At 43.0% G+C, this 12,759-nt stretch overlaps 1 protein-coding gene across 1 annotated transcript in view; it reads right to left on the bottom strand.

Annotated features, from left to right (window-relative positions):
* ext1c (exostoses (multiple) 1c) overlaps positions 1–10,085 on the bottom strand; it is a 53,251-nt gene extending 43,166 nt beyond the window's left edge. Inside the window, exon 1 of the mRNA XM_068746927.1 lies at positions 9,139–10,085. Within this exon, the coding sequence (XP_068603028.1) occupies positions 9,139–10,085 (947 nt within the window). The remainder of the gene's footprint in view (positions 1–9,138) is intronic.
* Positions 10,086–12,759: the final 2,674 nt, after the last annotated feature.

Below are 12,759 nucleotides of genomic sequence, written 5' to 3'. Positions count from 1 at the left end.
ATGGCACTGAAATGTCCACATCTGAGAAAACGCATTTATTGAAGCAGATATATGAGTCCCATAATTAAACAGTAATAGGGAGGGTTGTGAAATACTTTGCATTAACACACTAGAGGTTGCTCAGACATGCTCTCGTTCAGATCCCAGTATAACCCCAATACGCCTGCATTAATAAAAAAAAAAATAAAACAGGCTACATAGATTATTTGAATGCTGACAGTTCAACATACATTAGTGAGCCCTTTGAACCCTCCAGTGGCTGGGATTATCAATCAGTCATTCATCTCAAGCCCGGCCAATCATAGCGCTACATGCTACATCAAAGAGAGGAAAAATGGAGCTTCCATTAAAATTCTGTTTCATCTTACTTACACTACATAGTATTTTCTGGCCTAAATTTCTGGCATATATCTCCGGCATCTTAGAGGTCCTATGAGGAAGGGCGTGAAAAATTATTTTGTGCGTGTTTGGACCAGTCTAATTGAAGCAAAACCAAGTCTGATTGTTGCGTGTCTGTGATTTGGAAGCTGGCCTCTTCTCAGCATTAGCAATTACGTTTGCTTCCTCCCCGCTTTATCTTTGTCCATTAAAGTTGAGTTTTCATTAACTCTTGACATTTTATAATTTTTCTCTCTGTCTTGAAATTAAAAAGCTCCTCAAACACACGAGACAAACAGAGATGCAACTCCATCATCACTGATGAGCGGACTCTCACTGATTGTGGTGCTGAGGGCAAAGGTCTAATAGATGTTTTTAGAGACGAGTGAAATCCAGGTCATTCAGCGGAGGTTCAGCTCCTTCACTGCATAAGGAATGAGAAATGTCTCCCTTCCAGCTCTCTGTCTCCATCCGTCTCCCAGCTGCATTGTCATTGTCAAAGCTTCTGCGCTCCAGTTGGCCTGGACAAAGGCAAGCAAAGTTGCTGGAGGCTTTTCCTGCTATGATCGCTGTAGTGTTAGTCGGGGTTGATAGAGGGCCCATTAGGCCACTGAATGGGCAACCATTAAGAAAGACACCCACACTAGCAAGGGAGCCACAGGGCAAAACGGTCTTCCTGAAGAAACCTGATTAGACACCTCGCAGACTGGAGCCGCCCATTTGATAAATGGACAAAAAAACAACAAAAAATGAATTAAAAAAATGAGAATCAGTGTGAGACAGGTCCTCACTGGGTTCCAAACCGAATGGACGGAGTCCTGATCTGAGGATCGAACGCATATTTTTTTTCTTTTTTTTTTACAAGACTACATGAGAGTGCTACCCGCTGCACCTATCAATTTAGAGTTTGCATCTTTGTAACCTACAAAAACAGATTTGAACTGTTGCCACTCAAACCACTGCAGGAATCAATGCCTTGTTGTGCATGTTAATACATTTGGCCATGGTTAGCTCTCCACTCTGCACTATTTCTGATAAAGAATGCAAAACTCACATCTGCACTGCCCTAACTACTGTCGTATCATGTATGAGTATCATCTCCCGCAGTATCAGTGAGACGTGGAACGGCGACTATCTGCACGGCACAATTCATAGAATCAACCTGGGTTAACTGTGAATAAATTGAAGTCACAGCTGCAGGGATATTTCTCTCGTCATTCTTCATTTGCTTCAGTAGGAATTTAATTTTTTTTAATTAATATGTACAGGTGAATACAGTAAGGTCAACCATTGATGCTAGAGGTGACGTGATATCCTTCAGAAGCAGCTGGACTGTATTATTGGCACATCGTGACTGGACTTACTGACTGGTAAGATAGAAAGTAATATGAAACCATTAAGCCAGGTCTTTCCTCTACTGGTCAATCGAATGTCATAATGTATCGTTACGCCACAACTGTAATCCATGTTTAAAAAAAAATAAGAGCATATAACATTTAGTTTGAGAAATGTGTGGTTCTAGTTTTAGCACTATTCAAATTATGCCATTATGAGCTTTGATTTATTTAATACAATTGAAGAAACATTATTGAAGGTTGCATAAGGCAAAGCAGCTGAAACCTCAATTGCTGTGGTTCCAGCACTACCAGTTTACCAATTTACCCATTTTAGCTACTAAACAACAAGCTTGTGTCACCTTAAATGCCCTCAAACTGCATAGTAATTTAAAAAATGGAAAAGTGAGACTGGTGATAATCTCCAACAAAAGTCTGTGGGAGTGAGAGAACAATGAGGGGATGCAGATCTGACCTCAAGTTTTATGAGAGATTGTAAATAGGTTGTGAATTGGCTTGCATTTGACAAAGAATATAATATTTCACCTCCCAGCTCTAGGCTATGAATGCTGTGGTTTCCTAGTGGACGATTCCCAGACATTACAGACCAGCACAAACACTGGGGAAACGTCCAAGTCAATGGAAGAGCTAAAGGCGTCATTCCTATCCATTTAATTGAGGTTAATTTGATTTTGTGACCTTGCAAACATGCCTTTTGGATTAGAGAGCCTCAGTTTAGTTCTGACTATAAACACAACATCTATTTTAACACTGACATTTGTTAAGAGACTTGAAGAATGGAAGTAAGAAGTTATGTAAGAAGTTACATTGGAAGTATGAGAGTTGAATATTATTTTACACGTTTTAAAGCGTTTGGTGTCCACCGACTCTGCTCAACTACAAACTGATAACTGAGCCTTTTGGTTCATGAGAGATTGCAAAATGTGGTTTCAAAGTTTTTGTTGAGAAGAGCTTCCTATTCAGCTGAAAGCGACTCCGATGAGTCAACCACAGCTTCAAATCTGTGGGCCGTAACAACCGAAACAATAAGCTGAAAGATACTGAAATACTGCATCCAATTGAACGGCTGGTGACGATTCTCTGTGGGTTGATCACTATGAGCATCTTTTCATATATTACCGTACTAGGAAAGCACTCAGAGAGCGCAGACCTCCGCCGAGCAGCTCATTCCCCTCCTAATTAGATTTACACCATCCACATGTTGATCTGGATCATCACCAAAAGGTTATAAATTGTTCTTGGTATCTTTATACACCAACCAAGAAAAGTAAAAATAAATTGGAGTCGATGTGTATTTTTAACTGATTTTTGAATCTGAATAATTTGTCACAACGTCATTCTGAATCCGATCCAGATGAAATTCGGTGGTGAGGTAGAGGTACCCACCCTACATGACTGTTAAATTCCATAAACATCGGTCAATAATCAACCGAGATATTGAGAAACACGTTTTGAAGCTCCATTAACTGCAATGTTACTAAAATTTCAAACAGAGCCCTAATCCAGGATCCCTTCTGGATCATCACCAAACTTTACTTATCTATTCCTGGTAACATTCCAAACATTTCCTGAAAATTTCATCAAGATCCGCCCAGAACCTTTTGGGTTATCTTGCTAACGGGCGGACAGACGGACAAGCGCCGGCCATCCCATGACCTCGGCAGAGGAAAATATAAACTCTCATGGGCCTATTGTCATGGTCTGTTGTTTTGGTCCTGTGTTTCGTGTTTTTGACTTGGTTTCCTGTTTATTTCTCCGCCTGGGCGCGGCTGTGAGGAAGCCGGCTGAACACGAGACACACCTGATCCGCATCCATCAATCACCCCACACCCTTCATATGCTCTGCTCCAATGGTCCCTCCAATTTTTCATGTGTCTGAGCAAACACACAAACTCCCAGCGCAGACATCATAATAATCATACATTTGATTTGAAACGCACTTTACATTATTCGAAAGCAAATCTCAAATTGCACACCAGTATAAAAAAAATAACAGAAAAACAAGCGATAAAATCAACAGATAAAACGGATAACATTAACAAGGACGGGTTTTTGCCGGCTCCTTCATGGTTGCGTGAAAGTATGGAATTCTGATTCTTAGTTTTTTTTTTCTCTGCCGCCTGCCTGCATTCATAGTTTTTTTCTTGGCTGTGTACTTATGTTCCCTTAATTCTGGACTCCAGCCAGTCCGTTGTTTGTACTATAGATATTGTTTTATTTGGGCAGAGTATTTTTGTTGGACGCCTGCTCGTTGCAGTCCTTAGTTGGAGTATTTTTCCATATTTTAAAAAAATGCTTGAACTTCTCTCTGAGCCTCCGTCTCTGCATTATGAAGTCCACGTTTCAGCCTCTAGCCTTAACACATATGCTATTATATATTTTTTTATTATCACTTCAGTTAAAAGCGCTTACAAACTCCATGAATGTATTTGACCAAACTTCACAAAAGCACAGTGACTCAGGGCAACTGATGTGTGCGATTAGAAAGTGCCAGAAAATTGCAAGGCTGCCTCTCTCAAAGTATTCCAAACAGAGACGGCATAGAAAGATCACACCAACCACACACACACACACACACAGTGAGACCACAACGTCGTCGAGAGGTTCGATTTCACAGGCCATAATTACAGTGGGCTGCCGTGTCTCCTATTTAGTTTACCAAAATCTCAAATTGCATAAACTGTCCTATAGTCTTTACCGATCAGGACACAGAACGGTGCATGTGCACAGCCACGCTTTCATGTAAATCGTGGATGGATGGATAGATGGAAAAAGTAACTGCAGAAAAATGAGAAGCTTTACATTTCCAAACAGTTAACAAAGAAGCCGTTTCCTTCCGGACCCCGATTCGGTTTGCACGCGCCCGCACTGAAATCCGAACGTAGAAGCAGCTTTTACCAGAGGAAAGTCTGAAAGTTCCTGTCCAAATTACATATGCATGAGAGCGTTTTAAAAGCATCTCCTTCCAACTTTAACCACAGCCGATATTAAATCATCCTCTCTTGCGGCCCCTCAGATGTGTTTTGTCTGATTAGTATTCTGCATTCATGTAGAACTGCTACCCAAGTCCTAAAGCGTGATTGCTCACTCTTTCTGTTTCAACCTTGAGCTCCCAAGGAGGAGGGTCATGAATAATGACCCATCGGTGCGCTGAGGCTGAGGACATTTACAACAGAGCGGTACAGCGTTTTGCCATTACGCATCCTCCCTTGTCACTTGAATCTCTCCCTCTCGTCCTCTCGGTCTCTGCTTCACCCCTGCTTTACTCGTCACAAATCCTTCTTCGCTGGCTCAAAAGGAACCTGGGGAAGTTGGGAACTTGGTGCTTTTTGGCCTATCTTTTGAAACTCCTAAATATCGCTCCCTTTCTTTCTCTTCTCTCTGTTTTTCACACCCTTGCTCATTTACATTCACTGTACAATGCGCGTTTCTCTTCCCTTTCTAAGAGAATTCGCCAGCGCAAGGGAAACTAGGCCATTAAGCTGCAGCACAGCTTCTCCTTTGCTTCAAATATCCAACCCCTTCCCTCATTCTCTGCTGTCTATTTACTCTGCTTTGTCATCCGACCTCCTGTCCCGTCTCCTTCTCACTGTTTTCCTTAAGTTGCCTGTGGTGTCCCTCTGTCTTTTCTTCTCTTTTGTTTTGTAATATTTATCACATGACATTTCCTTTCATTCTGTCTTGCTGCTCTCGTTGCCGTGGGTACCACTGTGTCCGACCACCATCTCCTTGCTTTGCTCCTCCCTTATGTTTTGTGACTTGTTAACCACAATCCATCCATGCGCCCACACCGGCATTAATACTCACACTCAAACATATACATACCAATTCAATAGAACAGAGATGTATTTCTAGGCACGTTATATCTTTATTCACTTCCCCCCCCCCCTTGTGCCAGATTTTAATTACCGTAGATTCTTTTTGGGAACATTTTAAATTATTCTGTACCGGTACTTTAAAAGGGCAAAATTGCATTAATAGATATAATGGGGACAAATGAATTTGAACTTAATCTGTTTTTAAAACCATTCTCTTAAAAACCATGAACATATTATCAAAAAATATAAAAGAGTCCATCCACTTATTCAGCACTTCTGTAAAAAAAAACAAAATAAACATGCAAAATAAATGTTTTATTCAGCAGGGCAGCTTTACACAACTACCTTTAGCACTATGTGGCACATTGTTGTAGTTAATCTACATTTGGAGTAAGTCTAAATGGACACATGTGTGTCCTCCTGGACAAACAAATGCTTCCTGTGAGGATATTTCCCCATTATATTGGAATAGAGGCTGGTGTAAGATGCCTCAAACCCTGTATGAATAAAAACCAAAAGTATCTCTTTGGTACTGCAGGGGTCCATTGCATGAAATGTAAGAATAAAAAAAAACATAATTATTAAGTATTACTAGGAATTTGAAAAAAAAAAAATAATAATTATTATTATAGTACCAGCTTCTATTCATCTTAGTCATGTTGGATGGGAGGGAAAAACATTATGTCACGAGTCCTACCCCTCCCCCTCTCCTCCATCTTGCGCCCTTTGTCCATTGGTTGCGATCTTGTCCAGGTCCCTCAGGGCTAATCTGCCGGTACACCAGACGCACATGCTCATTAACCTGGTGCCACCTCGTAAGAGCCTCATTGACTCTGACAGACACACAAAACGCACACGCAATCTCATGCTTTAACGCAATTGCGGCATGGGTCATTATTTTTGGGACACAGTTTTTTCCAGGTGCAGAAACAAAAGAGAGAGGCGTCAAATAAATGGTTAGAGACTGAAGGTGAGAGGCATGGGGAGAAAGAGAACGTCTCGGAGGAGTAGACGGAGATGAGGGTTTTTCTCAACCTGACCAAAACTTGGTTTTCTTACAGAAGTCTTCTTCATTCAGTCTTCCTCTTCTTTCTTTTGCCTAACTGAATTCCACGCACAATAGTTATTATGCCCTCCCACCTGAAATCCTTTTTTTTCTTATAACCAAAGGTAATTTAAAGGGATGCAAAAACAGAGATTACACCTCACCTTTTTTTTTCTCCTTTGGAGAGAAAGGTGTGCGTGAAGAATAAAAGAAAAGACATTTCCAGAGAAAGATAATTTAAACAAAAAGGGAGCAATAGGCCGTTTTTTGTCAGTTTTTCTTGCAAATGCTACTTGTCTCTCACATCGCATCTCCCATTCACACATGAATACACTCACAGTCCTTGCTGTATCCAAAATCTACAGCAAAGTACCACATGGGACCACCCCTACTATCCTCCTCCACACACCCCCTGGCCACCCTGGTGTCTGAGAGTAGCGGGCTGTGTGGAATAAATGAGTTCATTCATACAGTGCTGAGCAGCTCCATGCCTTTGGTGCCCGGCCCAATGTAAATAAGCCTAAGGTAGCTCGTTTTATACCACAGCAGCGAGGGGTGCGCTTGGATCGGAGCCACCTACGAACTGCTGATCCCTGTGTTCGCAATGAAAAGACATATTGTCCAGTTTAAAATTATTTGCTCTGCACATTCACTCCCAAGCACCTAAAGATCCCCACCTCCCATCGGCTTAGATTTAAACTGCGGGGTGCTGAACGGTTGGATTTTCTTACTACAGAAATGTTCAGTAATGCAGCAGCTAAAAAAAAATTGTACGCTCAAAATTGATAAAATTAATAAAAATAATGTTTTACTTTTTTATTAAATCAAAATTACATTTAACTTTAGTTATAAACAAGTTATTTTAGACAAATGTGGCATTTTTGACTCATCTTTGGCACTGGTGGACTGATTTTAAAATCGGTCTGATTTTCAGCTTTCGAGGGAGGTGTTTGTCATGGAGGAAAGCAAGGCGGAAGAAATCATTGTTTTATCAACTGCCTGGTTACTTTATGAATTTCTGGTTATGAATTTTGCTTTGGCCATTGGATAGTTGAAGCAGAGCCACAAACTGACTCCGCAAACTTTGTAACTTTTCATTATAATTGACGGCGCAAGGTACCAAAGATTTGAAAAATACTTTACAAAATAGCCACTATAAATCAAATTATTGACAACTGTCAACATCCAGGATGCCCCAGGGGGGCAAACAGTCATGTTGTGCAAAGTGAGAGCACATAGTGTAAATTTAGCCTCCACATGACAGATGATTTATATTTACAGTGTGATTGAATAAACAGGGGGCCTTTTTTTATAATTCTCAAAGCATATGAATGACCATTTTTACCCCCCAAAAAACTACAGTCAATCCTATTTCTTTACCTGTTACCTGGGTCACTGTCTGAGCTCCAATGAGCAAGAGAGAGAGAAAAGTACCTGGAGGAGGAGACAAACTGTTGCTGTGTTATCTACTGATGACAGATGGCTGTTTCCTTAAGCTGTTATTAACGAAACAAAGGTACTCACATATTTTAGAGTCAATGTAAAATAACCTGCACTGGATACAGGGCCGAGTTAAAAAGATGTATTATATATTATAATAGACAATATTATCTACCTTTGCTCAAACTCTTTTCAACCCACGCAAAGGTCATGTGCCTGAAATTAATTGCTTTTACAAAGAAACCCTTGCAAATGTTGCTGGAATTCAATCCTCCACGGTTATATATCCACCCCAGCCATGATCTAATCAGCAAACTCCAGCTGGCTCAGTTAATTTATCATTTAAAGGGGAAAAGGCAGTTATCTCCAATGCAATAACAGCAAGAAACCCTTAATGAAAATGGAAAGACTGATTAAATATAATAATCTTTAACACCTTGCACCCAGCGGAGAGAGAAAGAAGATATTTAACATCCTTTGCTTTGGCTCATTATACAGCATAGTTTCACTTGTAATTAATTAGCTGCAGCTATGTTTATTTCTTAAACACAAAAAATAACAGTATGTCCATCCATCAAATCCAGAGCTTTCTTGCAATGAGTCATCACCATGCCAACCTACAACATCCTTTCATCCTCCGTAACATTTCAGCCGCGGATTTCATTAAGATTCTTGCACCCAAGGGAGAAGCTGAACAGCCGCCTCACGTGATCCCTGGAGAAGCAGCTGTGTTGTGTGAACAAAATGACTGATGACATAGTGTCGTGATTCGCCTACTTTGCTGTGAGAATACAAGAAAACAGAAGAAGCAATTGTGGATGAGGAAATCTTTGTGAAGACAACACGGGCTGAATATCCTTCAGTGGAAACTAGGGGGTCGATATCTGTCGACGGATATTGACTGCTTGTAGAAAATCGGTGGCATCTAAAAGATTAATGGATCAGCAAGTTGCATTCATATAAACAGAACAGTGCCACTGTGCATTTCTAACAAACACATCCAACTTGGCAAAGTGTTTCCTATAAAGCCATGTTTTGTCATTGCACTGGCTCCTATCTCCTTTCCCGCCCTCCCACCAGCCAACGTGGCCCCGTGTCTTACCGCTCATATTCCAGGTTGTCATGGTCACAGCGGGCGTCCTTGTGCTTCTCCCAGTCCTTGCCGTGGCGGCAAGTTGTCAGCGAAACAATGTCCTTTCCATTGTGGATGTGATGAAGTGCATTTCTGGTATCGGAGCCGATGCCCGTCAGGTAGCGTTTCCCTTTGAACATCAGCAGGTACTTTCTCCTTGGCGGGGTGGTGTTCCTTACGAGCCAGCCCCGCTCTCCGCCCTTTTGCGGGTGATCCTTTGAGAAAAGTGGGATGGAGACGTCGAAGCCGGGCCTGAAATGTTCCGTGTTGAGGCTGGCTTTTGCTAAGATGGCCTGTCCAATGTTGAAGCCCAGGTCCTCTGTGTAGTTGGGCCAGGTGCCCGAGTACAAGTTGAAGATTAGATGGTTTCGTCCGTCATTCCACAGCGGGTAACCATGGATACGTTCATCCACATTTGGCATGAACTGTCCTGATAGCTGGTCCCGATCTAACGTGTCTATTCCAAGCACAAACAGACACGCTTCTCGGGGGTCTGATGTGTAGTATTGTGACTCGCCGATAGATGCCAGGATCTTCCTATAGCTTTCGGACACATGGTCATTTTTCTCTGATGGATATATGTACACCCTGAACCCTTCCCTCCCCCTACGCTGGCAGCGCGAGAAGTCAAAACAAGTCTCCATTCGGCAGCGACTGTGCTTATAAACGGTGGACCACGTCTGGCGCCGCTGGCGTGGTGACTCAGCCATCCCTGGGTCCGTCTGGAGCTCATCGAGGTGGGCAAAACGGGGCAGAAAGGCCTTGTCGGTCCAATTGGGCCAGAGGCGCACCACTTCGCCCCGCTGCCTCGTCAGCAGCCGGAGGAGACGTAGCTGGACTCCCCCGCCGCAGTAAAAGAGGACCAGCCAGCAGCACGCACACAAGCCCAGCAGGACATATTTCTTACGTGCCTGCATGGGGGCCTGTCGCAGTCTGCTTTTTTTTTTTTTTTTTTTGCTCAGTCTCTCTCGGTTTTCCTTCTCCTCTGTCGCTCAGCTCTGTAGCCTCAGAGAGGCAGGAGACTGATGTGTGACTTCTAACAAGGAGCTTCTAACGGAGGACAATGGCTTACCAAGACCATTGCTGCCTGTTGGTGGCGCAGTCCACTTTGCCACTTAGGATGATGCAATGTGAGTTACTGGACTCCCCTCTTTCAGTCTCCATCTGCTCTCTGCTGCACTCAGATGTGTGTGTTCTCCTCTCTCTGCTGCTTCTGTCTGCATTTCTTCTGCTGCCCGGTCCAGTTGAGTGTGATGAAGGGTGACTTCTCCACGTTCACAGGCCAAGCTTGCTGCCTCATGTTGACTCCTGTCTGCAGGGCTCCTCCTGGGGACAGGTAAACAAAAATACGAATACAGATCAGTGCACAGCTGGAGTTGCCATTCTGGCAGCCAATACAGGGACACTGAGAGACGTCATTAAACCGTTGATAATCACTGCCGGTCAGGATTTCATTTGATTTACAGCTCGGACAGACATGTGATCTGCAACCCCAACCCCATTTAATGCACACAAACGGCAATGAAGAAGCACGGTAGAGTTTCACAAGCAGCCGAGGCTTGTAAACGATCAAATCAGAGGAAAGAACAACTTGGCGTACTCTGAAAAAGACATCCAGTCTTGTTGAGCCATACAACAAAACCATATTTTAGCAATACACTTCTTTTCTCGATCTCTGTTCTTCCCAGGGTTCCACATTCCTGTGACAAAAATGTTTACAGGCATACTTGTGGAGTGACGGGTTCTCGCTTCAGGTACAGTCTTTTGTCCATAGTATGTTGAACCTTGAGCAGCCGGCGGGACTAGAACACAATGCTCTTCAGGCCCCCCGTTGAACCCAGCAGAATAACTTTAGGTGAAGTAGAGGAGAAAATAGTGGCGAGTTTGGAAACGCAGAAGGAATAGAATAGAAAGCCACTTTATGCCTCCGCAATGTCCGTTAATCTCAGAGTGAAGGGGGGGTTTTTTTGCTACATTTTCAAACTTGCAACGGTTTTCGCAACGTTTTTTCAGATTCGTGTTTTTGCCCAAAAAACTCCCCGGCATGTACCGTAGACTTGGGTGCATGTGCGTGTGTGTGTGTGTGTGTGTGCGAAGGACACTTCACAGTGAAGGCCAGTGTCCGGACCGCCAGCTGCCACACAAAAGCAGCTTTCAGGTCTCACCTGGCTGCTCTCACCTTGCCTCTCATTTACATTCCCCATTTCCTCCTCCGCTCCAGTCAAGCAGAAGTGATGTCTGCCTTCTCCGCTTGCAATTACGCAAACGCCAAACTGGTGATGTGTGTAAACAAATGCCTCACTTGAGTCCTCCGCCTCAAAAAGACAGAGGAAATAAGGGTGTGGGGGTATGAGTTGAGCAGTTTACTCATGCCTGCAGTGTTTATACAGGACGTTTTGGGGCTTTGAGGAATTTGGAAAACTCCTGTCATTAGCTTGACCGCTGTTGCAGTTCCACATTATTTACTACAACTTGAATTTTCCTAGAACTTAAAAACTGCCCTGTGAATGTTTTCAGAGGCGCAAATGGAGCTGAAACTGTGCGAATTGACACACAATGAAGAAACAAGGCTTTCATGCAGCCAGAACTGCGGCTGCACTGGTTGGAATTGAATATTTTTCTTTATTTATCTTTTAAGTGTGAAAGTACTGAAAATACGGCAGCCCTAATATTTGTCCGTGTGCCTTGATCAGCAGCAGCAGCATGAGCCTTTCTGGAAATGCGTTTCAACTGTAGCTCTAATGTTAGCCAAGCTGCACCCGACAATTAAGGTTGGCTGATCTGTCTGGATTTTTGTGGACGGTTTTTGCCACCGTGCTCATTTTTACCAGAGCGGTGAGGCGTCCGAGTCGGGCATAAATAGACGCTTGGGATCCCATTACATATCTTCATCAATAATTCACCTACTTCTTTACTGTGGCATTGATTTTCCCTTCTTTCTTTCTTTGGTACTTTATACCCCCATGGCCACCGTCGCACGTAATTACACTTCAAGCTTGTGTCGGAACTCCAGTGAGAGATCTGTGCGAGCGTTGTCCCGGTGATTTGTGGTCACGGGGATAATGGATAGCGATGGCAAGACGGCGTAATAGAAGAGCGACTGAGGGTATCATTATGATGATGGGCGTGATGAATATATTCCATTGCCTCGTTGTAATCCAATGCTATTGGACGACACGGCTCTGTGAAAATTACAGTCTACCGATAACTTTGGCCTGACGGGAGCTCAAAACTCAAAGGTTTTAACTGAAAGCAAAATTACAATGAGGAGACATGTCTGAATCCGTGTGGCGTCAGGAGTAGGATAGAGGATAACGTGAGAACTAATGAATATTGTATGAAAGGATGTTACGGCGTTAAAACCCCATTATGATAAGAATAAACACACCCCCCCCAAAAAACTGTATTCTTTCATTTTACATACGGACAGCTCCAGATGCACGAAAGCTTCCATTGCAAAGTGTTAATCTGATCTCTACTGAGCTGCTTTTGTGTGCAAGGACAAACTGTACAGGAGCTTCGTGGGGGCCATTAACGAGAAGCAATAGTGATGAATGCAAGCCAGAGAAACTCAGGGACATGCCCAGACCT

This window comes from Brachionichthys hirsutus, chromosome 13 (assembly GCF_040956055.1).
Source record: "Brachionichthys hirsutus isolate HB-005 chromosome 13, CSIRO-AGI_Bhir_v1, whole genome shotgun sequence".
In the NCBI taxonomy this organism is placed as follows: domain Eukaryota; kingdom Metazoa; phylum Chordata; class Actinopteri; order Lophiiformes; family Brachionichthyidae; genus Brachionichthys; species Brachionichthys hirsutus.
This window is presented reverse-complemented; position numbering and strand designations above follow the sequence as displayed.